The sequence below is a fragment of the Anas platyrhynchos genome, chromosome Z (genome assembly GCF_047663525.1).
Source record: "Anas platyrhynchos isolate ZD024472 breed Pekin duck chromosome Z, IASCAAS_PekinDuck_T2T, whole genome shotgun sequence".
Taxonomy (NCBI): domain Eukaryota; kingdom Metazoa; phylum Chordata; class Aves; order Anseriformes; family Anatidae; genus Anas; species Anas platyrhynchos.
Window position 1 is genome coordinate 8908895 of NC_092621.1, and position 27363 is coordinate 8936257.

Here is a 27363-nt window from a genome sequence, read left to right on the forward strand (position 1 = left end):
CTCAGTAAACAGAGGACTGAGTGAGTCTCTAAATGGAGCTGGCTTTCCCCACCATGAGAATGCCAGGAGAGAGCACTTATCCCTTCCCCTTCAGCACTTCTCCCTCGGAAGAGAACAAAGGGATTATCTTAAATACATATATTTAAGATGTATTTCACAGTATGTCTGCTCACGTACAAACTTCTAGGAAAAAGGCAACTCATCAGTGCTGTGCTAAACACACATAAAAGCAGAACAAAAATGCACTTACGGAAATACCAGGAAAAATAAGGTACAAAGCAAGGCCTTAACTTTCCAGCTGGTATTACTGTAGCCCAGCTGCTACACAGCTACACACTGAGCAACACTGGTTCATTGCTCTCTACAGCTACCTGAAAGGTGTGGGAAGCTGGGGGTCAGCCTCTTCTCACAGTTAATTAGTGATAGGACTAGAGGGAACAGCCTCAAGTTGCACCATGGGAGGTTCAGGCTAGAAATGAGGAGACATTTCTGCTCAGAAAGAGCAGTCAGGCACTGGGACGGGTTGCCCAGGGAGGTGGTGGAGTCACCATCCCTGGGGATGTTCAAGGAAAGGCTGGACGTGGTGCTTAGGGACAGGATTTAGTGGGTGACTGTGGTTGTAGGGGTACAGTTGGACCAGATGATCTTGGAGGGCTTTTAATATCCTTAATGATTCCGTGATTCTAATACACAGTTGCAGGACCAAGTATTTCACTAGGCCAATGTAAGAAGGGGTGCAGAGAAGAGTTTCCCCTCTTCCTCCTGCCCAGGTGTGCCAGCAGGGCTCCCTATTCCCGTATTATTTCATTACTAACTTTCAGGGCAACTCATCAAAGCAGGAATTTTGTTTGTTTGCTGAGACACACCTAAAGCTCCCCGGCACTAATGAATCTGTTTCTGCTGCAAGGAGCCAGACTCTGGATAATTTCAGCAAATCAAAGTAGAAACCCATCCTATCAGCGATCAAACCGAACTCTTCCCCCATCCCAAACCTGTCGCGTAACCACCCCAAGCCACATCCTCCTCCTGCTCACCCACACTCCACTTGTTGCTTCTCTCCCTCAACACGTTGCCTTAAGACCTGTTTAGTCAGAGGGAAAACACCATCAAAAGAGCATGCCGGCGACAGATCCCAACTTCTCTCTTACACAGTGCAGCAACTGGAAGGGGTGGAGGAGCCGCACATCATCCCGCAGTTGGGGTCTGTTGATAAAGGCACCTGTAACAGTAAAACCAGTTCCCGGCCACCCACCTCTCCCTCAGGTCCTGATGAGGGAAATGACGACGGCTCCAGCTGCCACGCTCCCCCATTTGTTCTCTCCTGCGGCCAGTTCCCATCCCAAACAGCCACTTAGCCTGTGCTAGGTGGAAAAGCTTTTCGTTACCACAGCCTGACTCAATGTTCAAAACCTGCTTGTTCTGGCCTGCAAGGTAAGATGCGTCACTCCGTGTGTTTTAATGCTCAAATTTTGCTTAGATATTAAAATCAGCTGAAAAGGGAGAGTTCTGAGGTTCCTTGCCCTATGTTTGATCATATTTTCCAATAAACAGGTCATTTCACAACTACAGAAGCTTAGGATGCCTTCTATTGAAGAGTTATTTTAATGGATTTGTTTACTGAGATGAAATAAAGAAGTTAAAAAAAAATTCTCTTCACTCACTCCCATGACTCAAGCACTCCCCAATAATCAACAGAATCAGCAAGGGAGATAAAGCATAAATATTTGAGGAAAGTCTCCTAGCAGAAACTAAATCTCACTGAGGTTTCATTTCAGAGGACTACACAAAAAGGGCTGTCCCATCTTTTCTCAGATTCAAGATCCCCAACTATTAAACACTTTTAGCCATCCAACTTTGTTTTAATCTTTGTCTACAGCTGGGAAGGGGGGTCCTTGGGTTTGGGGGAAGATGGCTGCATTTGCAAGAACTGGAAGAATAGGTCAATCCAGTTCACTCTTATTTTACTTGTCTAATTCTGAAAAGTTTCGGCTTTATGCTCATTAAAAAGTAATTTCAAAAGCCATGTTGACACACAGAGCTTCATAAAACAGGCTGCTCGGTATACAGAAGTACAAAAAGAACTCACCCTAACCTTTTGCAAAAGGTAAGTGCACATTAAACCCTCATTTACAAAGCATGCAATTCCTAGACAGAACATACGTGGGACTTGGGCAATGTTATCACTCCCAGACGATCAAATGTTTGACCCATTTCCCTCACAGAACTGCTGAATTACAGCCCTCAGATCAGCTAGCACCGAGACACCCAATTACCCCTTATTTACAAGCAAAGAAATCACTCCGATTTAAAATACCTTACTGCGTTTTCACAGCATTTTCCTACACTCATCTCCAGCGCCCACTCAACTTTCCACCTGCAAGCAGTCACGGATGACTGTTACCACCGCCCCTCCTAAACTCCATCCCTAATCCACCGCCTTCTCAAAGGCGTGCAGGAACAGATGGCATTGGTTTGCCCGAAGGACTACGGATTTGTCAAGCAGTTGAACCCAGAGAAGGCAAAGCTTGAGGGGGATGTCATCACTGCGTACACAAACCTGAAGGGATGGTGGAAAGACAAAGCCAGGCTCTTTTCGGTGCCCAGTGCCAGGACAAGAGGGAATGGACACAAGCTGGAACACAGGAGGCTCCGTCTGCACAAAATGAAATGGGTTTTCACTGCACAAGTGCCAGAGCACTGGAACGGGTGGCCCCAAGAGGTTGAGGAGCCTCCCTGCTTGGAGACCTTCAAAAGCCACCTGGACATGGTCCTACCAGCCTGCTGTAGGTGACCTGCTTCAGCAGGGGGTTGGACCAGGTCATCTCCAGACACTCGCTGCCAACCTCAGCCAGTCTGTGGCTGGGTGAAGAAAGAAAAGAGAATGAAGCCTTAAAACTGGAAAGCTGCTATCAAAAGCGCCCCACAAGCAGCTTCATTTGAGACAACTCTTAAGCTCCAGCAACTCTGCTCAGACAGTCACAAGGAAAAGTGAAAGCCTAATCATATCTGCAATTAAACACGGCAGTGCGAGAGTCATTAGGACTTTAATCCAGCAACACATCAAGAGATGAAACGGTAGTCAATGAAGACTGGAGTACACGTATACAGTTGTGAGGAATTGCATATTTGCAATGATAACAGAACTATTCAAGAAAGATAACACATCTTTTCCTAAGATGCAAAGCAAAGTTCCTGGATATGTCTGTTATCTGAACATCAAGAGGCAGCAAAGAAACCCAACAGGTTGAGGACATGTATCAGGAGCCAGGAACTTTTCTCAAACACTTGAAACGACTTCGTTAACTTGCCTCCACCAAGCCCGTAACACCGGATTTCAATTTTAACACCGAATTTCAGATGGCTACCCCTTGGCACCTCACCCACGTTCAAAACACTCAAATCCATTCAGTGGCTATCAAGAGGAAGCAAAACACAAGGTCAGGAAGCACAGCATGCTCCTCCTCATCATGTTCAGGCACCCAGGGTTGACACCTGTAAGTCTGGTCATCCATATTCATCTTAAAATGGATCACAAGTCAGAGCTCTGAAGAATGTAGGACTGAAAGCTGGAATTAAAGCCCATCAGCAGAACACATCTGTCCGTCGGGGTACCACCCCTCAAAAGCATGGAGGCACAACTTCTCAAGCACAGTCCTGTATGTGCTCTGTACGCACAGCCTGATAGCAGAGCAGGGCTTGGCAGCGGGGTGCCTTGTGCATTCACACTGCTAGAACAGCATCTAAGACAACAGGCACTTTTTTAAATTAAGAAAGAAAATGCAGAATTTCAAAGAGAAAAGACATCAGTGGTTGCCTCCAAGAACAGGGAAACACGCAGTGTGATAATACAAAATATCAGTCTAGTGTTTACCATAAAATAGCCGTGATTCAGTTAACATTTAGAACCAAACAGAAAGAGGAAACAGAGAAGATTTAAAAGCCATATGCTCTGTTCCACATTATTATATCCACTATTCTCAAAAAACTTGTCATTAAATAGTTTTCTCAAAAGGAATCTCAATATAGTCTCTAAAGGATCCCCCTCTGAATGCCTACTTCTAGGAACAACATTGCAGTCATGGAAAATAGAACTGGAGTGTTCTAGATGAGACCTATGCCACACAGCAACACTGCAGAGAGACTTCCTCTCTACGCAGCTAACCATTAACAATACTTAGAAACACGGGCAAAGCTACAGAATTCAAACTTAACACCTTTGACCACGGGGCTGCCTAACACAGTAATAAAAACTTTAATTAAACTGGTTTAGAAAAGTGCGAATCTGATGGCTCAGATCTGGAGGTTAGGAAGAAAGTATCTGTGCTGTCTTCACATAACTTTGGAGTTAAATACTAAACGACTCTGGAAAATAAATTCTGCCAAACCTGCATCTTCTGCAGAGCTGAAATAAACTGTGTTTCCTGTGTGACAAAGAAAAAAACAAACAATAACAAACAAGTTCACCATACGAGTACAACTAAGGGCAAACCGTAAGTTTTGCAAAAGATCAAAGCTCCCTCAACATGAGAAACATTTCATTGGTTTTAACACAAAATTGCTACGCTTAACCAGGTTAGGGACTCCTCCAAGCTCACCTGCTGGAAGACCTGATTTAACGAGCTGGGAAGGGAAGGGAAAAACACTCGACAAGTTTCTTCAAAAGAAGCCACAGAATCTTGCAGCTCCCACAAAGACAACTGGACAATAGAATTACTGCAAGGGAATTGAGAGTTACAAACAACTCTGCCCAATGGAGCTGTGCAAAGTTGGTCACATAACCTGTATCTTGCCAGCTCTACAATCTGGAGAGAACACCAACAAAACAACACGCTCAGCAAGAGTTAAAATGCAGTAAAAGCAAGCTGAGCAAGCCATGAGATCTCAGGCAGAGTGTACCAGCTTTAGTCTGTCTGCCTGTCTGCAGCCACTGTTCACTCCTCACAGTACTGAGAAGTCATGGGGGGAAAAGGGCTGAAGGTAACGCACTTGTGAAATAGATTGCAAGAGCCCCCGGGTGGACTGGGAGCTGTGATGGTTGGCTGGCCAAAATTAAAGAGTGTGGCCTTTCATGTTAGAGCAAAGCAGAGAAACCTTTTGTACAATTTTTTGGAAAATGTGAACCTTAAGTAATTGCAGAGGAGCTTCTTCACAACCTTTCATCCCACCTTGCATTTTAAAGAGCAAAAGCTGTTTAGGGAAGCTGCATGAAAGACAGTACAAGCCCAAACTAGGTCCCTGAAAAGCAAAGAGTACGCAATGGGCTACCAGCGAGCAGACTGCATCGGAAAAATAAAATAAATAAAAGCTCCAGCAGAAGGACAACACTGAAATAGGTGTCACTTGTATCTCCTCTAGCTCCTTCTATTCACTAGTTTTGAAGCATACAAATATAACACCAAGTTTCTTTTCATCTGTCATCTAATGAGGAGGACAAGTCACTGGGCTTCTCTTTTACCAAGGTCATATGAGGCTGCTGCAAATCTGAAAGCAGGACACACTTTTTCAGAGTCCTGCTCCTGTGCTTTTATCAAACAAGATCAAAGATAAAAAGATAAATAAAAGGTATATATTTGTCAAAGAGTAAGAAAAAGAACCTATTGGTATTAAGCAGTACCAAAACTGTAAGTAAATACTACTAGAAACACTAATAATTACCAGACTATTGCCATATATGGCATATATGCAGACTAATATGCCATGATATGTACACTTCTGAAGCACTATTAATCGGCATATTATTCTGCTGTGATCACTATCACTAGGGGGACACCAGCAACAAAAATAAAACAGAGCAAAAACAGTATTTAATGAGGAAAACATCATGTAAAAGTCCATGAAAGAAATAGAAAACATCAAGAATTACTTCTACAACTCCAAAAAAAAAAAGGAGAACTAAAAAAAATAAAACCAAGAAACAGTAGATTCTAGTAAATGGCAAGATTTTGCTGATGGGATTTTTCTTAGCTTCCCTCTAGGTTGTAGCAGTAAATCAAACTCCAATCTGGAACAGTCAAATACTTTTGCAACTCATGGCACCAGGAGCTTTTTCGAAGCCCGGCCAAAACAATGCAAGTGAAACTGCCTACATTCCTGCATTTCTCTGGTTTTGTTTTTATTAAAGAATTTTGTAATCAATAGGCTGATAAAAGTGAAGCTAAAATAAAGGAGAACAGAGCTTGCCCAATTCCCACTCCTCCCTCCCTCCTTGAAGTTCCCAAAAGCTCGCCCATTTTCCAGACTACACATCAACATCAGTTTACACCAGTTAATCCAGTTCCTCCGTGTAACCCTCCATGAGTCCCAAAACATCATTAACGCTGCAAGCTGACTGAGCCTCCCTTGCTCCAAAGTTACCTAGGGTAAGGTTAAAAATAAAATTCCTTAAACAAGTTGGGTCAAACCACCACCATCAGAGAGCTCAGGCTGAGGCACAAATACTGAGTCAGTCAGGTAGGAATCCTGAACCCCAGATTCCTCCGGAGAACGCGGTACAACTGCGGGAACCGCTGAAGGAAGGAGTGGGGGGGGGCTGGTAAATAAATATGAAAAATAAATAAATAAATAAATAGATAGATAAATAAATAAACGAAAAGGGGCCGAGCTGCTGCCGCTCGCCGTGCAGGGCTCCATTTCAGCGGAAAGTGCAACTCCTCCGGGCCTGCACATCCTCCCAACCTCAACCCCCCCATACCCCCCCCCACCTCACCTCCCTCGCATCCAGCTCCGATTTCTGCCCTTGGAAAAAAATAAATAAATAAATAAATAATAAATAAAATAAATAAAATAAAATAAAATCACCTCGACCTCCTGGTGGTGGTTTGCTCCCTGCGGTCACCACCGGCTCCGGCCGGGAGCACCGGGCCCTGTGCACCCCCCCACACCCCCACCACCACCACACGGGCCCTGCCTCAGCTCCTGCTCCCGGCTCCCCCCCCACACACACACAGCCCCCGGGGCGATGGGGGACACCTCACCCCGCCACCCCAAACCCCGAGGAGACCCCCGGCAGAGAGACCCCCACAAAATGGAGCGGGGTTGGGTTGGGTTTGGGGAAGAGGGGGGGGGAAGGAGGGGAGGGGGGGGGGGCTCCCCCTGCTGAGCCCCCCTCAGAGCCGGGCCCGAGCGTTACCGAGCGGCGCCGGACGTTACCGAACCGCGCGGCGGTTACGTGAGGGGAGGGGGGAGCGGGAGGGGAGGGAGGGGGGGGGGGGTGGAGGAGGAGGAGGAGGAGGGGGGGGGGGGGGAGGGAGGGGGGGAGTTGGCGCGCGCTGCCCCCCCCCGGTACCTGCCCAATGTGCTCACAAAGCAGCAGCGCCCACCGCCGTCACGTGACCTCGCCTCCACGCGCGCGCCTCTCTCTCGCTCTCTCCCCCCCCCCGTCCTCGTCACGTGACGCCGCACGCGCGCCTCCCCCCCCCCCCTCCCCTCCCCTTTTTTTTTTTTTAAATCCCCCCCCCCCCGGTCCCCGCGCGCCGCGGCCCTCACGCACCAGCAGCGCGCGCCCATCCGCCGGCCCTTCCGCCTCGCCCCCCCTCCCCGCCCCGGCACCACGTGAGCTAAGGCGAGGGGAAGCCCCGCCCCTTCCCCCGCACGTGACCGGGGCACCGCCTGCTCCCGCGCGGCGGAAGGGGAGGGGTGGCCACGCCCCCTTCCTAGAGGGAGGGGGGGGGAGCGCGGGGGGGGGAACGTTAACGGCCGTAACGGGCAGTGAGGGGGGGGCGCCTCACGCGTCCCTGCTCCAAGCGCCCCCTAGCAGCAGTGTCACCACCAAGCCCTGTCCCCAAGCACCGCGTCCAACCTCTCCTTCAACACCCCCAGGGACGGTGACCCCACCACCTCCCTGGGCAACCCGTCCCAGTGCCTGACTGCTCTTTCTGAGCAGAAATGGCTCCTCATTGCCAACCTGAGCCTCCCCTGGCACAACTTGAGGCCGTTCCTTCTAGTCCTATCACTGGTTATCTGTGAGAAGAGGCTGACCCCCACCTCCGCACACCTTCCGTTCAGGTTGCTGTAGAAGCTCTGTCCCGAGCCTCCTCTTCTCCAGACTGAACATACCCATTCCCTCATCCACTCCTCACAGGACTTGTGCTCCAGGCCCTTCACCAGCTTCACAGCCCTTCTCCGGACGTGCTCCAGGCTCTCAATGTCCTTCTTGTAGCAAGGAACCCAAAACAACACAGCACTCAAGGTGCAGCCTCACCAGAGCAGAATACAGCGGGACGATCACCTCCCTGGTCTTGCTGGCTGCACTATTCCTCATACTATTCCTGAAACCAACACAAGCTCAGGGTTTTCCAGAGCCCTGCTGGTCCTTCTCCAGTTATTTCACTCCCAGAGGATTCACTGCAGACCCATTTGGTGTCCCAAGTTGTCCTCATGAACAGAAAATCAAAGGGTTCTGTTACTGCCACTTACTATGCCTGCTGAGAGCAATGCTCAAACAGTGCAGAAATAGGAACCAGTTCTGCACTGATATTATTTGCAGTTAAACACAGTTTAACCTCTATTATATTACATTGCACCTGTATTATGTGAAGTTAAAAATGGAGTGAAATCCAGCTGGCAACCAGTCCCAAGTGGTGCTCCCCAGAGGTCGGTGTTGGGACCCATTCTCTTTAATATCTTTATGGATGATTTGGACGAGGGAATTGCATGTACCCTCAGTAAGTTTGGAGATGACACCAAGTTGGGGGGAAGCGTCAATCTGCCACAGGGTAGGAAGGCCCTGAGAGGGACCTGGACAGGTCGGATTGATGGGCAGAGGCCAGTGGGAGGACGTTCAATGTGGCTAAGTGCTGGCTCCTGCCCTTTGGTCACAACAACCCTGTCGTCCCGCTGCACTCTGGTTCCCAGCTGGATGCGGTGATCGTCCCCCTGTACTCTGCTCTGGTGAGGCCGCACCTCGAGTGCTGTGTTCAGCTTTGGGCCCCTCACAACAGGAAAGACCTCGAGGGCCTGGAGCGTGTCCAGAGGAGGGCTGTGAAGCTGGTGAGGGTCCTGGAGCACAAGTCCTGTGAGAAGCAGCTGAGAGAACTAGGGGTGTTCAGTCTGGAGAAGAGGAGGCTCGGGACAGAGCTTATGGCTCTCTACAGCTACCTGAAAGGAAGGTGTGCGGAGCTGGGGGTCAGCCTCTGCTCACAGATAGCTAGCAATAGGACTACAGGGAACAGCCTCAAGTTGCACCAGGGGAGGTTCAGGCTGAAAATGAAGAGACATTTATCAGAAAGAGCAGTCAGGCACTGGGACAGGTTGCCCAGGGAGGTGGTGGGGTCACCGTCCCTGTGGGTATTGAAGGAAAGATTGGACGTGGTGCTTGGGGACAGGGTTCAGTGGGTGACAGTGGTGGTAGGGGGACGGTTGGAGCAGATGATCCTGGAGGTATTTTTCCAACCTTAATGATTCTGCGATTCTATGATTTTTAAGCATTAGGCTCTTTGGCTGGGTTGAACACAGGGAGGCACCACATTGACATGGAGGATTCTCAGAAGGCGTCATGGCAAGGGATAGCTGCAACGCAGGAGGAAAAGGGAGAACAAGAGGATGCCAGAGACTGATGGAGAGCTGCGAGGGGGTGACAGAGCAGAGCGTGTGGGAGCACTTGGTGCAGCTTCTGGCAGCGCCCCTGGGTAGAAATGGCAACCCCAGCTGCATGGTGACAGCAGAGATGACAAGGCACTGAGGTAGTTTGACTCCCCAAGACGGGGAATTTCAGGTTCTGAGCCAGGAAAAGAGAGAAGTTGGATCCTTTCAAATTTATCCTGCTCTGCATTTTCAACACTGGGTTCTGTACCACGCCTCTGTTTGTCTGAAGTGTAGCAGATATACTGTCCTGATTTCAGTTAGAACAGAATTTTCTTCCTAGTAGCTGGTGGAATGCTGTGTTTTGGCTTGGGATGAGAAGAGTGCTGATAACACCCCGATGTTTTAATTGTTGCAGAGCAGTGCTTATACCAAGCCAAGGACATCTCAGCCTTTCCCTCTGTCCTACCAACAGGCAGGCTGGGGGTGCAGTAAGAGCTGGGAGGGGACAGACCCAGGACAGGTGACCCAAACTAGCCCAAGGGGTATTCCATACCATCTGACGTCATGCTAAACAATATATAGGGGTGGGTAGCCGGGGGGAGGGGGCCGGACTGCTCGGGGTTAAGCTGGGCATCAGTCAGTGGGTGGTGAGCAATTGCATCGTGCATCACTTGTTTGTACATATTATTAGTAGTAGTACTATTATCACCATTGTATTATTATTATTATTATTATTATTATTATTATTATTATTATTATTATTATTATTATTATTATTATTTTCCTGTCTTATTAAACTGTCTTTATCTCAACTCACGGGCTTCACTTTCCATTTCTCTCCCCCGTCCCAGAGAGGGAGGGGGAGGGGGAGCAAACGGCTGCGTGGTGTTTAGCTGCCGGCCGGGTTAAACCACGACATATACCCTTTTGGCATTCCTTTGTCCTTCATGCTGGCATATTAAGGGAGGGCTTGCTTATTCTCGGTGGAATCGGTCCCTGTTTGGCTTTCTGCTGAGCAGGTGGGGTTGGTAAAGGTGACTGGAGCACACCAGGTAGCAGAATGTTTGTTCAGCCCCTGGCACCTCAATGGGTATATCCCCCGATTTCGACCTTTTCTGTGGTCTTATTTCCTTTGCTGCTGTTTCCTCATCCTCTGTCCCTTGACCTCCCTTGGCTCTCCACTTAAGTAGAGAGGGCATCAAATCTCATTTTACCATAAGCATACCTGAAAATTAATCGGTGTTGTTTGTGCTTCTGCCCTTTTAGCTTAGAGTACACAGATGTAGGTGGCCAGCATCCTGGACTGACCTTGTTGTTTATTACAACAAGATGGCAGGAGCTACACCAGTTCATACAGGTTGGAAGCAGCAAGACCTCCCTATTCCCCATCTTCTCCCAATAAAATACAAGTGCCCTTAGAGCTGAATTGAAATTCAGACCAAAGAGTGCACAGGTAGTGTTGATTCTCTGGAGGCAACTGTTGATATTTTGTTATATTACTGTTGAGGGGAGGGAATTAATTATAGCTCCAAACAAAGTTTCACAAGCTTTGTGACAAACATGTCTGCGGCTCCATAATCTGTGCGGATTTAATCAGTATTATTAGCATTTTTTCATCATGACTTGGCAATCCTTTGCTAATCAATATGGATATTTGATGTGCAGCATGCAACAACAAAGGCTGAGAGCTCTTGGGATGCTCTAGTCAGATGGTGTGGTGCCAGCTGGAGGACGTCTCCGAATATCACACGGAATCCAGCCTAGGAGCATTTGGAATAAGAGAGAATTAAACAAGGATACCGGGACAAAAAGCATTGTAGACTTCTCTCCACTGTGCATGGAGTAAATGCAAATGAGAAGATGAAGTATTTCACTGCCAAAGCATCCAGAGGAGAGGAATGAAGGAATTCCTTTATTGTATTCCTTTGGGAGGCTGCAGTCAGAGACCCTTGCTCTGAACGTTCAGCACATCGGGGTTGGAAGAGGAGACCCTGCACTAAACACCGCAAAGGTTTGACCAGGCCTGGCAGGCAAACCTTACCTACTTAGCTATTTAACTCACTCCCCTCTGCCTATGTCAGCACTTTGTCTGCCATTTCAATGATTTGTGACCTTTTCAGTTTTCCAGCTACTAAAGAATAATCTTGTGAAGGTGCAAATCCCTCCAGACTGTATGTGTAAGCTTACTTCAGGCTTGCTTTTCTTAGTCACCTATGGCAGATTTCTTAAAATAGGCAGTCCTCAAAGAAGTCTTCTTGTTCACGGGCTGAAAAACACTAATTTGGTGCTTTGACATTCTACTTGCCAAAGGGGAAGGAGGGAAAAAAAAAAAAACACTTATGTTAAGAATATCACCCTGTTACTGATTCAGAAGTCCATTCTACTTCTGCATTACAGACAGTAAGTGAAAACCATCTATTCTTCAGGGGCTCGGGCTGCAAGTAGACCATCCCTCATCATGCTAACACTCACTTGTACTTTCTACACTATGCTACCCCTGTCTCTTGGACTGATCAGACAATTACTCAAGCTGAGCTGGAGTTCAGAGGTTTTCACAACTTAGTCTGAAGTTTGTATTTCCTTTGTGCCTGTTCTTTTTTTTCCCAGTTTTATCACCTGATCTAATAAAAATACTGCTCTTCTCTGCAGATCGTTCTTACAGCCTTAACCTGTGACACCTGCATCAACAGCACTATCTGTCTCCAAAATGCTCTCTGGTAGCCTCAGAGAGCCGACGCAATCCAGTTGTACTTAGATTCTGTAAGGAAGAGGCTCCATGTGAAGAAACCAAACTCAGGTTTGAGTTGACTTTGCAGGGAATTAGGAATTTTCTCTGGTTATAGCAGAACAATTGAAAGTCTTGAATGCAAAGTAGAGTTGTGTTGAGATGTGTTACCCCTGAGTGTACCAGGGATTGCTGGTACGTGTAGACTTGGGGTGAAACTCCAAAGATGCTGTCTACAAATGGGATGTGGTGTATTTGACTGTGTTAATGTGCATGTAGAAGCAAGGCTTCAGCAGCATTTGTACTGGAAAGAATAGCCATTTGAGTTGTGGAAGCAACTTCTAGCATAGATGCCGTTCATTGATTCACAGCATTAAGGGCAGAAAGGGTAATGATATCATTGTCTGGCCTTCATATAGCCCAGGCCATTAAAATTCCTAACATCTGTGGGCTGCATCACTCTGTCCTGTCTCAGCATCATCCTGGGAATTCGTGCTGGACTGCCCGATCCCCCTTCCAGGGTCGGTGTGTGCCTGGTCAGACCCTCTGCTGTAGGTGCCGCCTGCAGCCCTTGGTCCGGGTTTACCTTGTCGTTTGGCAGCATGAACAAGATGATGCACTTCCATGTGATGAGATTCTGGAATTGCTCAATACAACCGCCTTATCCCCCTTGTTCTCCTTTCCTCCAATCTTTTTCACAAAACACCTGCAGTGATTTTGTACTTACTGAGGAGACTTCAGCACATCCGAGCCTGATTCTGATCCTGCAGAACTCCGCGGTAAACGCCCATTTTGGGGAAGGATGTTGGCAGTTGTAATTCCATGCAGTGCATGCTCTAATGGTGAGTGCCGAGTTTGTTCTGTCAAACTCCCCAATTTAATTCTGTGACATGCTCACTGTTACCTTTATCAGCTAAATGATCTGAGAATTAAATAGGCTTTTTTTAACAAGACTTATTTTCCACACAACCCTGTTGCCTGGCATTAATTTTATGTCTAGCCTTGAATTCTCTATGAAGCAAGCCCCTTATCAGGTTTTCATTATTTTGCCTGTGACATCAAGGAAAGTATTCTGCAGGTATCTGGTCACCCTCTGTGCCCTGCTCGAACAGTGGCATGCTTCCAGCCTCTTAAAATTTCCCAAGATTAAAATTATCACAGTGAAGCCAGACATTTCCCTGGCCGGCTCTTAAAGAGCTCTTGGGTGTAGACACCGTAGGGCTGCTGATAGAGCACCACTGCTGACAGGCAGATGTTCCTGCCCACCAGTCAGTCTGAGTTAACACCCGGCTGTTCATTCTGTCCCAGTGTGACACTTGCATAGTGCTTCCTAGTGGAGAAGGAATTAGTGGAACAGGTATTCCTAGGACACTTTCATACTCACCTGCTAGTGCTTTTAAAACCATCTAGAAGTGGGCTAACGCAATTGCTACAAATTGTTTTCTAAGAGGTTAAGGGTTATTACAAACAAACAACAAATCCTTTTGCTGTTATAACTTATACCAGTTCCTCTAGCAGAATGGTGTAAATTAATTTATCTGTTTCTTTTCTAAGTTAGGTCACAGGCAACTCATAGTTTATCAACCAAAGACACCAGTTGTTTACATGCAGAGCTAGTTCATTCTGGAATGGCTGATTAGCTCAGCTGCAGTGTCCCACAGATGCCAAGCTAGTTCAGGTCCCGGTCACATCAACATCGTCCTGATCCTCTAAAGACTTTCAACCATCCCTGCACCATGTTCCACAGCACATCTTGCATTGCTCATGGAGTATCTGCCTTTATCAGATGGTTTTTAATGTGCCTAGTGGAATCTCAGTCCCCCCTTACTCCAGATAATGGAGATGTAACTGTAACTGGCACTCACCAGTCACACTGGTGGGTCTGTGGAGAGAAGAAACCGCTGGAACAGTAAAGCTTTTGATGGAAAAAATAAAAAATAAAATCAGGCGCTGATGACGGTGGCTGCAAATCTTTCTGCTGAGACTTCAGCATCCCTGGAACATGACCCATGCTCTGTTTATGTCTTTGGCACAAACAGCCCAGGCAACTGTCAAGTTGACCTTTTGACCACAGCTCTATGCTTAAGTCTCGTGGCTTCTCTCTCACCTCTGCCAGCTCGTGGTGCACCTCAATGAAGAGGGAAAGCTACTGCCATGCGGGGAATAACTTTCAAGCAGCTGATCAACAGCTCCCAACAGCTCCACGCAGAAGCAGACAGGATGAGTACAGATATGGTTATGAAAAAAAACACTAAACACAACCAGCTTGAGACTTCCCGAACTGCTGTTCTGCTCGTGCTTCCTTGCTCTGTGACAGCGGTGCCACCAGCTGGCAGGAGCTTATATCTGGAGCCACAAGGATCAGAAACAAAATACAACCCAACCAGGGAAGTGATGACAGCCAGGCGAACCTGCAGCAGCTGGGCTGGGAGCTGGAGGCAGGCAGCAGATTGAGTGTTGAAAGGGAGGGATAACGTGCACTGCCGCAGGGTTTGTAGTGGGCTGTAAAAGCACGATCGATTAGAGCACGGCCCCGGTGCGGTGTCCAGGCCAAGGAATGCAGTGGATCTCACGTTGGATCCACAGCCAGAAATGGTGATGGCCACTGACAGGCACGTCGAGCATAGCCTCTGTGAGAAAGCACCAAGGGAACCTGGAAACTGCTCAGGCTGGGGATGAAGACCGAAGCCATGAAACAGAGGCAGTGAAAGCCCACTCAGTGCAGATCATCTGCTCCAAAGAACAGAACAAACTGCTCCATCTGCACAGGGAATGGGACAATGAGGGGACTTGCAAGGTAGGTGACTTGACAAGATAGGTGAACACTACTAGAATTAGCTCCTGGGGAAGGATTTGGGTGGTTCAGTGCTGAGATCTAAGCTGGACACACATCTAGGGGGAGGTCCATGAGGACTGTCTTGGGGCTTCCTGAGGCCCTCAGCGATCTCGTCCTTTTCGGTCGAGCATGTCAGCTTGCAGCTACTTGAGGGAGCATCAGATGCAGCTGGGGAGTTGGTAACAGTCATTGCCAGAAACATTTCTACAGCTTAAAGTAACTGTTTACTCCTTCACCCTCTTCACTTCCCTAATTGTTGTAGAAACAAAAGCATCAGCCTGGCAGCAGACCCATTCTATACTGTCCAGACCATCAGAGCATAGCTCACAAGCAGTTCATCTCCAATTTGCACGCCGAGGGCTTGGCACCAGCTCATCCACATCTATGGCTGTGACAGGAGGCAAGCCAGGAACCGCAAGCTGTGCTGCTAACATTGCTTTCTAGCCTCTGCCCACCACACGTGTAACCAATAATTTTCTGCGTATTTCCAGGGCCAGGCGACTTTTTTTTTTTTCTTCTCAGATCTCAAACAATTTTGGTATAAGGCTTAGTAAGATGACAGCACTCATGTGCCTTTTGGACTTTGCTCTTCCTTTTCTCCCTTTTTCAGGAATTCCCAGCCTGAGGAATGCCTACTACAGCACCACAGGGAGCAGGGACGGTGCTGCTGAGAACATGCTCTCATAGCTTGTATGTAAAGCTGCAGTATGTCCACAACAAACCTCTGTGGAATTGAGCAGCCCAGGTTAAGTATGAGAAAGAAGAGAATGCATGAGAGGCTTTCAGGCATGTTGTCTTAACCCCCACCATAAAGCTTAGAAGTCTTGAGGACATTTCTCCCTCCCAACACCTCTAATTATTTCCTTCTTAGAAAAATAGAGGTTGAAAGGAAAGCTTTGCTTCAGAACAAATGAGGTACCAGAAGAAAACAGAAAGGAGAGGCTTTGAAGAGTTTAATGTTCCCAACTCTGCCATTGGATATATTTCCTATGGAAACAAATGGTTTTACTACAGCTGTACAGAGAACATCAGTGGTTTTTAAACTGTGGAAAACAGGAACAAGTTGAGAACCTGCCCTTAGGGTATAAATCCAGGCACTGGCAAAGGGTGGGGGTCAGGAACAAAAACAAAACAAAGTTTTATTATTTTCTTTGAATTGGTTACATAAGCACAAAGGCTAGTCTGTTAAAGGAAGAAAATCAAGTCTGTTTGCCCTCAAACTGGCTTAGATTTACTCTAAGTGAAAGGATTAGAAAAGAAAATAAACCATCAGTCACGCCAACACACTATACAAATACATTTTATTTAGAGATACCCATAGTAAGATGCACAAATACTTTTTGTTCACCAGTTTTTCAGATCACACAACTTCAAGTAGTGGAAAAACAAACTGCAGTTAATTACAATTATCTATATAACAAGGCAGTAGTAAAAGATCCATTTGTCAGACTACAGCATGGTTAACGATACTCAGGTGAGAATATACAGGTTTCGGTATTTAAAAAGTGCATGGGTCGTTGCCACATACACTAACATGCTTTTTCAAAGAGCAACATCTTTCTGGCATGTGAACACAGTAACCCGGTTAATGCAAGATGGAAAGTTAGGCTCTTGGTTTGATCTGGAAATGCATCTATTAACAGTTTTCCCCCAAATAGTAAATTAAGAGTTGTGACTGACAGATGGAAAGCGATCTGTAAAAATCACTGTTACGTTGTCCATGTAGTCAAGCAACACAGAGGTGACCTAAAAAGATCAGTTCCAGCCTACACCTCCACAGCTCTTCTACCACAGTCTTCAGCAGAGTCCAGAGTACTTGATTGCATTTAGCAAGCTGGCAGAAGAGCTGTAATCAGAGATCCAAACTCTTGCACCCATACTGAGCTCTTCCACACAACTGGAGATCTCAGTCTTTGTATTTCAAAGATCCCACCTTCTATGAACGAGCACGTCAACTGGATCACGTATTGCTGGGTTTGCTTTTGTATTCCCATCTAACAGAGGGAAAAGTAGGAAGTGGTGCTGATCTGAGAGAGTAGCTGCATTGGTTTAGTTGTAATTATAACATGTGGAACCTGGTCTCTTCTCTCCAGTGTCTCTCTAAAGCAAGGAAGTTCATCAGGTTCCACTGCTCAATGCAATTCCCCTTTTGCTTTTAAACAGGGATGGTGCTGTATGGTGCTTGGGTAAGACCAGCAAGGACTGGTGTATGGATGATAACAGCTAAGAGCAAGAAACAAGAATTAAATCAGTCTTCAGTTAAACTTCTTGCATCGCAAACAAAGTGAGACAGAGACTGACTTTTGCATTATAGTTGAGAGGCACATTTTGTATTGATGAACAGAAACCCCCAGTTAACATTGCAACTTTCTGTGAATTTGAACACAGCCAAAACTCCAGTTAAAGTAATTTGAAAAAAAAAAAAAAAAAAAGGTAATCTGTTCTATTTTAAATTCTTAAACTGCTCCCTCACCTATTCTGCACAGAGATACCTTTCCATTTGTGTGTATGCAGCTGCTTTTCCTCCCCAAAAAAATGTTTAGGAGAGACTTGTTTCTGTGCATCTTACAAGTCAACAAAATCCTGATGTTTCACCTGGGTGGGCCCCTGTACCACGTTCAGGAGAGAGCTGAGAAGTCAGTAGGATCTTGTATACTTGCAGTGAACCCCAGAATAAAAAAGAAAAAAAGCCACCCAACTGAAATAACCAGCATTATGGGAATCAGCTCCTTCATGGCACACTAATGAGTTTGGAGCAAAGCCCTTTGGGCTGAAAGGAGGATACCAGCTCAGGGAGACATCCAGGGCTGAGTTAAATGAAAAGGCAGACAGCAAACAATTCAGCAAGGTGTTGTTTGAGCAAGTGCAGATGTCTCAGAATGCAGCAGGGCTCACCCCTGGACTTGGCAGACATGGTAAGCCAGGACACAACAGCGAACTTGCTCATGTCCCAAGGGGCAGAAGGTGGCAAGAAGGGAGACAAAGCGTTTTGAACAAGAGAGACAGAGCCTGGTAGAAGTTTCTCATCCGGGCCTTTCTGTACTGGTCCTACTATCACCTGCGTTGTAAGAGAAGCACAGAGCAATCAGCTGAAGCTATAACGCCCAGCTGGCCTGGCACACCCCACACATACAGCTCATGCTGACCGAGTGAGCGACCAGGTGGATGAAGCTGCAGGCTCCATCCCAGCAGGAAGCACACGGAGGTGGCTGGTGGCAGCAAAGCACAGTGTTCGTAGTCAACCATGGAAATAAGACAAGTGCACTGGTAACCTTTATGGATGAGGGAAGAGGGTGACTGGGGTTGTTCCCCATGCCATCTTCACAGCTCATCCTGAGATGAATGACTAGCAGTTTCATATGTTCTGGGATCAGTTCCAGTTTTAAAAGCACAAAGAAAAACCTCAAGGCTTCCACTGCTCAAACATCAGCTCATCTACACATAGCCAGCCCTTGGTATTACTGCTAGCTAAAGCTAATAACAGGTGTTGCCTTCTGAGCACAGGGCTACAAGTTCAGCTCATAGCATAGCAATTTTTTCCACAATCCATCAAATCCACATGATAGAGTATGTGGAAAAAGACTTCAAATGGGATTAGAAGTCAGCAGTAAGCCAGTGATGTACCTCCCTGCCTTTGCCCTCAAAGGATTTTTAGCTATGATGCTGAGTAACATGGATGTTATTTGGTTGTTGATTGGCCACGCATACCAGTTCTCTGGCTGACTAACACACCACTGGATCAGTCTTAACCAACTGAAAGAGGTGCTGGTGCTGGGCACCTCCACCTTGTGATCTGCTGACATCCACTTAACAATACAGGTATGTGAGAATTTCAGGCTTTGCAGAAGTGGAGTCTCCACATCCAAGTCAGCCAGACAGAAACCGAAGTTTATGGTGAAAGAACAGTGGGCTGTTGGTTTTCTTTTCATTATGACTTGGTACTTTTCAGACTAGGCTAGCAGCTTTGAACCAATTTTAGAAGTGAACAGAGAAGAAATGGGAGAAGAGGAAAGTGCTGAGGATTACAAAGTAGACAGAACAATCTGTTCTACTCTGCAAAGTGAATGATAAAAAGATTTCTTCTAGATTTGAAGAAACTCAACAAGAACAAAAAGAACTCCAGTTTAAATACGCACTGTGGTTACAAGAACACACACCGCTAGAACAGTACACACACTAACCTCAGTGCTCCTTGGCAGCATAGTAATGCCAATAGCTCGATGACTAGCGATGCTGCTTCTAAAGACAAAGGTAGTCCTGTGGATCAATTCAGTACTTAACTTCAGTTAGTTATGGATATACAAGCCCATTTTGGGCAACAGGAAGCAAAGAAGTGTTCCTGTTTCCATGTTCTTATAAACGGATTAAGCTCAACAACTGGGAATAGACATACGCTATCCATCATACCATCCTCTACCTACAGAAGAGGCAGAAACCTGGCCCAAACTCCACGTGTTAGTTTAAAAACCAAAAGACAGCATTTGCCAATTCAGAAGACAAAGCTAAACATGTCATGCCTTTGTCTTGGGAAGAAAAAAAAAATCACTTTTCAGAAGAAAAAGTTCACAAGGTAACTCTGAACACTGAGCCCCACGTGTGGACACGGTAGTTTTCCCTACTATCGGTAGTTTCCCAAAGTTCCGTTTGCAAGCTGCAACAAAAACTTTAAACAGTTCTACCTTACAGCTAAAAACACACACTCTAACATTTGAAAAGAGCTGTTTCTGCTTCACTTGACAGCTTCTGTGATAGTTCAGGATCCGGTGCTCTTCCAACACCGCTCATGACAGAAACAGCGAGCTGAGAAAGGCTCTGTTACATGGGTGGAGTTGCAGGAGTTATTAACATCAGAACCTGGATTCAGAACAAAAGCCAGCAAGTGTCAGTGAGTGCTGATCCTCACTCCTCCCTGGCTTTGTATCTTTAAATACATTTGGGGAAAAAAAAAACAAAAAACATTAAAAACAGTTCACTGTAGGACATGCTACCCTCAGGCAACAAGCTGTGGTCAGCACACATTTTAAAAACACCTTGTGCAGTTTGTGCATCATATACAAGTACATCAGAGGCAATGGGGAAGATCCAGCATTTGTACACATTAACAAACAAGCAAGCACTGATAGATGTCACGGGTAAGACCAATCCCAAGACAAACCAGTCCGTTGATTTGTATCTACACCACATCCTAAAACAAAATTAAACGAGTCACAATTAACAGTACAAACCTGTTGCAACTTCAACACATACATCTTAGAAAAAGACAATGCACGTACCCAGCCCTAAGACAGCGATGAGTTGGTGAGATAACTTTACAAAGATCAAGGTACCAGAAGAGAAAGGCACGTTAACCTCTGGTTGGTCCATTTCGGTATTATTTGGATGAGTCAGTGATTTATATACCCTGAGACTGTGGGAGGCCTTGAAAAGGAAAGGAGACCAGGAGAATGGGCAAATAAAAAGTACAAGTTTAATGAGATTAAGATTCAGCACCTGAATATTCCCTTTTAATAAGGGAATGTAAAAAAGCAGTTCCTAAGAAAACCAAGTATTGACTCCTAGATTTTTGTTCTGAGGTCAAAGAATCAACATCTAGGACTAGAGAAATCTCATTATATGCTGGCAAGTGCTTTTATATACACCTCTCTCTGGCCATTAGACTGAAACCATGCTTTTGTATGGAATCAAGTGTTTTGCTTGGTGATTTTACAGTCCAGAAGTGGCAGCCACTTTCACAGCTCCAACAGCCCTGGCACCCTGTGTTAGGTCTGTGTGCACTTTCTTAGACTGTTCTGCTCCCAGCAGGTCACAAGAGGGAAAAGCTGTTAGAAAACGGCATTCAGTTTTTAATTGGGAAGATTCTTTTCTGTCAACAGTATTTCTGTTTTTAATTAGCCAAGCACCACATGTTTCTGATAAAGCCAGCAAGCATCACAGGAAAAACATACTTCCTAATTTAAGTCCTTAAAAATTAACATGGAAAAAACAAGAATGAAAGGGACATCTACTTGACCTCTGAAAACATTTCTGATTAAGCCCTTTTACAAGTACCTCCTGAGCAATGAATAAGCATCCCCTCTGTATTTTTAAGCTCCTCAGGTGTTCCGAGACCAATACCAACCACTAGGCTGGGCTTTCACCTTTTTTTCCCCTCTTGTGCTCCCTTGCCCATCCTCACCACAGTGAAACAACTGCTTGCAAAGACAAGGGAAAGCACAAAGGAGATATTTTCAGATGAGACGTGGCAGTATTTTTTCCACCCTCTTGTCTGCAACATGGACAAATTCCTGGTGTCTGTGCTTCAGAGACCTTAAGATAAGCTACTGAAAGCACTGCAACACTCAGAAATGCATTTTAAGTTGAGGTCACACCACGGGCTGGGGCTGCAGCGTGACCAACAGTGCACAAAGGGGAATTTTCACTTAACTTCAAGCCAGAGAGCATGGAGCGTGACAGTCCAGGGCTCAGCACAGGCTGGCTGGAGAATCTGCTCTGCCTGCATCACACCCAGCCCTGCAACAGCATCCCTGGAGATGAGCTGTACCCATGTTCAGTGACTGAGTTATAGCAGCAATTGCAACATCAACTAATTAAGAATCTCGTCGACACCTTGAAGAAGTAGGTTTATGGAAAATAAGGGTATCAGACCACCACAAATAGATCTCAGAGCTCCCACCTGGCTGCTGTAAAGATGCTGCTGCACAACTGAGCTGCAGCGACTCGTGGCCAATCTGTTCTTGGTTTCTTGCAATCAGACAAAGCAGGCAACCTCCAAAAAGCAGTCTAGGCAAGCCTGCTTTATTTCACAGCTGCACCAGGTGAGGGACATCCATTCACAAGGTCATTTAGTGCCTCTCAGCTGAGGGGCAGAAATTAAGACACCAAACCAACACTTAACATAGCTGGATCACAACTTAAAACTTGTAGCTCTGCAGCTGCAAGCTATATACAAAGCAAGTGCTTAGGCAAAGGAAGGGAATGAAATTCTAGAGCAGAGTGACTGATACAGAAATATATTAATCCTTAAAATACAAAAAAGCTGCCAAAGACTTGAAACGGAGGCAGCAAAGATATCCCCATGAAGACATTCAGTAGTCTCCCTCACTAAGAGAGTCACAAGAGTCACCCACAACACGAACATAACTTTTGTGGACAGACTAAATCCAGTTGGCTCTCTGGGCGCTCTTGCAAAGCATCTTAAAATGGATCTGTGGGGGAAAATGAACAACTGAGACTAGGAACAAACACCTATGGAACTATTCTTTGGTAATTTACTCACCCTGGACCAACACAAACATCAGCACAAACATCAGCAGCACTGATGAGGGAACCAAACAAGTGGACTCGCTTCTTTACAACAGTCCCAGGAAGCACCGGGGGAGAGCAGCAGAAATTCTCCTTGGCTGAGCTGACTGCACAAGGGGGAAAGCTGGAGCAGTTACCAGGAACGCGGAGTTCAGGCAAGAGGCTGAGCAGCACCCCCACTGCCACGCTCAAACTAGCACTGCTCTGTAGCTTCTGCTTCCTTGCGAATGTCCATCACATATCACCCAGTTGTTATCGAGGGGTGGCTACACAGCACATACAAGCTGGGTATTACTGAACCCGTAATTAAATCATCTCCAGTTTGATTGCATGTAAGAATGAATATGGGAAATGTGATACCCAAATTAATAAGGTGGTCTACTCTAAAGTAGAGGGGTAAAATGAACAGCTTCCTACACTCACTAGCAGCACAAGATCCCACATTCCTGAAAGGTCAAACAGCAGGAACAAAAGGTCTGAAGGTCTGATTAGTTGTTTTCTCTCCTTCAGGTGCCTGATGTGAGATAAAGCAGGATCTGCTCCCCCTCAGGAATAGACAGTTACACTGTGTAATCCCATCAGTCAAACAGGTAAGCCAGGGCCTCACTGCCCGGTGTTATTGATGAAGACACCTTGCACAGAGGCAAGAGAGACCGTAAGGACACTGCCAGACTAGCTCTGGTCAGCCTGGCAGGAACAGCTTCAGCGACCAGAGCTACTCTCCTGCGGTGCTGTCATCTCCAGCAGAGACAGGAGAACAGAGCACGTCCCAGCCTTGTATTTTCTCCTCAGCTTCAACCAAGTGCTCGTTTGGCACCAAAGCAGCAAGGTGCACGCTGCTCCAGAGGTGACGAGGGCAGGGGGCAGGCATTCATCCCAGCGGAGGACAGAGGCATCGGTAACAAGGCAAGAGTTGCTGGTGCTGCCAGAAGACCAGGAGGAGTACCCCAGAGCCCTGCATTTCAGCCAAGTGGTAGAGAAGACTGTACACTGGAATGCACACGCTTCACAGATGGACCCAAAAGGCATCAGACCTATCCTCCCCAGTCACAGTCCCACAGGAAGTTCAAGGTGGTTCAAATGGAAAAGGCAGCAGGGGGCTCCAGGGAAAGACTGAGTTTCTCCTACAGCAAGCTAGATGAGCGGGGATGGTAATGCAACAATGAGCTAACAGCAAGTTCTCTTGCTACATGGTAATCTCTTAGCCTGCATTAGACAAGTCTGAGACAAACTCTTTAACCTTAGAGAAAAAAATAGTTTATTTGCCAATTGATAAGCCAATAGTCCATTGGTTTATCAAAGGAGATGGCTAACAACCTGAACAGCTTAAAAAAAAAAAGGGGGGGGGGGGGGAGTTCCCACAATCTGAAACAAGAGATCTTGGGTTTTAGGCAGTCTACAAAGAACCCGTGAGCTACAACAGGAAAGCCTGGGAGCCACCTGGGAACCTTGTCTCACCTGCAAAATGGTTAGATACAGTTGGTTTTTTTAATGACAAGAAAGAAAAAAAAATCACGTCCCTAGCCCCCTCCCCCCCCCCCTTTCCTTTCATCACCTCTGCAGGTCCTCAGTGTAATGTCACCCTGCCATGCTGCAGGACAGCCTACTCAACCTCCAGCTGCACAAGCTGATACCTGGGACAGGCAGAAAAGGAACAAAAGACTTTTTTTTTTTTTTTCTCCTGGCACTGCTGCAAACTACCATTCAAATGCAAATGCACTTCTGGGAACTCCTGTGCTTCTGCAGTTTGGACTTGATGGGCAATACCCTGGGGAATTTGTCCCTGGGCTCTGATGAGCACAGCTTAAAATTACTGTATTCCTCTACATATAAACAGTGTCATTAGACTTGTACTTTTAAAAAATAAGATCAACCCAGGCCAGGGCCAGGCTCTGCAGATAAAGTAGTAGCTTATCTCTTATAAATATTTTTAATATTTTTTAATTACAAGTAGTCCTCGCTCCAGGTAATGTAACTGACACAAAGTACCTGCACACACGCAGCCCCTAGACTTTCACGGAAAGCCCAGGAGCAACCACTCTAGTAGAAAGGAATCCTACCTCACAGCAAAGTAGGGGAGAGGGCACATGGCCAAGATAGCATAAATGCAAGGGAAAAGTCATTTGGAGCAAATATAATAAAAAGGGATTTCAAAAACCCTTCATATAAAGGATTGAGAAGGTTAAAGCAAAAACTGGTTCAAAAGGATGTATAAAACTGTTGGAGACCAACAGAAAACTCTGCTAAAAATAACTTGCATTTAAATCATAACTCAATGGCATCACACAACTTCATTGTTAAAAAATGAAAGAAAATGAAAGGTGGAAATAAAGATCAGCATTTGTAAAGAGCTATCATTAGCTCCAGAGACCAGCGTAATTCCCATGAAGTCCTGATGGAAGGGGGCCTCCTGCCACGAAGAGTTTTGTTCCAGATGAGTCGTAGCAGTGGGTGTAAACAGCATTTGGGAAGAAATTAATTTCAGAAAAATAATTCCTCCAGGTTTCATCATGATTCTGTTAAAGGAAAGTTCAGACTGTTACTGATGCCAAACAAACAGAAAGCTTTGTTTCACAGAAGCAGAATGTAGTTTCCAGAGCCTAAGAGAAGGATCTTTTCCTCTGTTAATACTCCCTGAAGCTTTAGACAGACCAACTTGAACTGGAAGATACCAGAGCCTTCCTGAAGCTTTTTCTGAGGAGGTTTGCACCAAACAGTGGAGGTGGGGAGGGTGAAGGGTAGGGAGGATAGCAAGTCCCATTAATTTTTAAAGTTGCATCACAATGATAAAAAAGATAATGGAGAGAAGTTAGACATGGCCATTAACTACTTTATAGCAACATACAGGACATTGAACTCAAATGCCTGCCGTGGCATTATTTCAGGAAACCAGAGTTTCTAAAACTGTATAAAGTTAAACTAAATCTCTCAGAGTACCACATTAAATTAGCATGCTTTTAAGGTAGACAACATAATTTGTTTGATGTACTCACAACTAGAAGATAGACTACAATCAAAATAATGAAGAGGAGGAAGAACTAGTTAATTTTTGGATCAGTGCATAGGCAGAGTAGTCAGTACGCCTTACGTTCAAGCAGCTGGCCACTCAATACCTTTGTGAAAACAATCTTGCAGCATTTCTTGATTTTCGTTATTACAGATAGTTCCCATTACTATAAAACCAGTTTGTAGCTATAGGGCTTGAACCAGCTACTACTCACCAGCCAACCTTTTCCCGTAGTCAACTTCAAAATTTCACTTCCTCCTAATTTCTGCTTCTGTCCATAGCAGGCACGTGGGGGCTTCTCATCCAGGAACCTCTGGGCTCTGATGTCATAGAACAGTAAGGAGCCGTGCCCTGTTCCCACGGTGATGATGTGTTCGTAGAAGCTCACTGATCGAATACCTGGCAAACAGAGAAAGGACATAAAATCAATCCAGGGAGGACCAGGCACGCTTTGGCTCTGCAGTGCTGCTGCTTGATGTCCAATGCTTTCTTCAACAAAAGCTACCTGCTACGTTTTTCCACATCAGCTTTCCCATTTCTATGGAGCAGCGTAGATAAATCCCATTTATACTACTGAAGCAGCAGCTTCAATTTGTATGTAACATAATATACATATGTAAAATCGAATGTATGTGTGTGTATATACACACACACTATTCCTCTTCTCCTCTGAGGCCATCTGCTCCACTGATGGAGCATAGCAAGAAGCTTCATTCTCAGCAGGCCCAAGCTCTGCCAGATAAGCAAATATCTAAGATGTTTAAGATCAAGAGCAAGCTTGTTCTGTCTGCAATGAGCCTCTAAGTGAACCAGCAGGAGTGAGTGCATGGCAGCACATAGTGGAAAGGATGCATACTGGTGTCTCCCATGAGCTCTCCCCTATCTAGCTACCAGCCAACCTGTGAGAAAGAGACAATGAGAAAAATTACTCTGCTTCCACCACATGCATCTTGCAGATCTAGAGCAACAAAAGTAGTTGTATGCAACTATAATCATCATTAATCACTTTGATACTAAATAATTCAAGATCTTGAGGAAGCTTTAAGTTATCACTACTCAAGCAGTCTCACACAAACACCTTATTCTTTACAGCTGGCATCTTTAGCACTTCACCTTGCAGTGAAAACAGCAGGCATCCTACAACCCAAGCAGCACCACGTTCCTCAGCAGTTTCAGGGAGATTCTGCATGTAGGAATTTGCAGCTTGTGAGATGTCCTGTCATCTGCTCTCTAGTGTGCCAAAGGTTTGTTCTGCGTAAGCACTCTACCTTAAGCTACTGCTCTACATGGAATAAATCCCACCACTTCTATACTTTTTCTTCCCACACAAAGTGATACTGGGTTATAAACTCAAAGTCTGCTCTGAAACCCTATTTAAGGTATCTTCTAAATCCAGCCTATGCAAGCATTCAAACAGGAAGGGAAGGGAGTTACGCCAGCTACATCCACGTTCCAACTGCTGTCACCATCCCACGTGGGACTGGAAGCCATAAAATTTGTACTGTGCTGAGTATGTTCAGTGGGACACATGACGGCAGGCATCCAGATGATGTGGATGCAGCCAGGGAGTTTTCCCTTGCCCTTTATACAGAATCCCAAGTAGAAACACATCCTCATCCTTCCACCTCCACACCCTGGTGTTACACTCACAGCCACGGGCATCTGTGATACATGCTTAGAGCAGGCAACACCGCTGAGCTTCTGATGCGAGGTGAAGCCATGGTTACTGTCTTAATCGGTGGGAAACCACAGTGCAAGTCTCACACTCGCCACATTAGACTTCCCAGATGCATACAAGAACCTCCAATTTAATTCAGAGCTCCAAATGCATAGGATACATTCAGAAGGCTTTAAACCCTCTTCAATCAGCAAGAGCAGTCACTTGAGTAAGGGGAGACGGGCACAAGAGGAGACATCCTCCAATTTGTGCTACAAAAGTGCTCTTGACAAACAACCCAGCAGAACACTTAC

General features: G+C 45.9%; 2 protein-coding genes and 1 long non-coding RNA gene across 18 annotated transcripts in view; 1 reads left to right on the forward strand and 2 right to left on the reverse strand.

The window, feature by feature from the left end:
* The window catches only part of UBAP2 (ubiquitin associated protein 2), a 160937-nt gene extending 153315 nt beyond the window's left edge, over positions 1-7622 (reverse strand). For 2 of the 14 annotated variants that reach the window (XM_072030806.1, XM_072030805.1), the window contains exon 1: positions 7490-7527. The gene's annotated coding sequence lies outside the window, so the exon portion shown is untranslated. Of the gene's footprint in view, positions 1-7129; positions 7179-7285; positions 7385-7489 lie in introns of those variants that run through there. The other 12 variants (XM_072030794.1, XM_038169813.2, XM_038169808.2 and 9 more) reach the window with 12 other exon arrangements.
* A 3463-nt stretch (positions 7623-11085) lies between these two features.
* The window catches only part of DCAF12 (DDB1 and CUL4 associated factor 12), a 37099-nt gene continuing 20821 nt past the window's right edge, over positions 11086-27363 (reverse strand). For 2 of the 3 annotated variants that reach the window (XM_038170062.2, XM_072030810.1), the window contains exons 8-9: positions 25607-25791; positions 16368-24901 (exon numbers count right to left, since the gene is read on the reverse strand). In XM_038170062.2, coding sequence (XP_038025990.1) covers positions 24743-24901; positions 25607-25791 — 344 coding nt within the window. In that variant the 3' untranslated portion in view covers positions 16368-24742. Of the gene's footprint in view, positions 11283-16367; positions 24902-25606; positions 25792-27363 lie in introns of those variants that run through there. The other variant, XM_072030811.1, reaches the window with a different exon arrangement.
* On the forward strand, positions 11306-17906 carry LOC140000638 (uncharacterized). The gene is made up of 2 exons (XR_011805693.1): positions 11306-15044; positions 15694-17906. It is a non-coding gene; the product is annotated as an uncharacterized lncRNA (long non-coding RNA).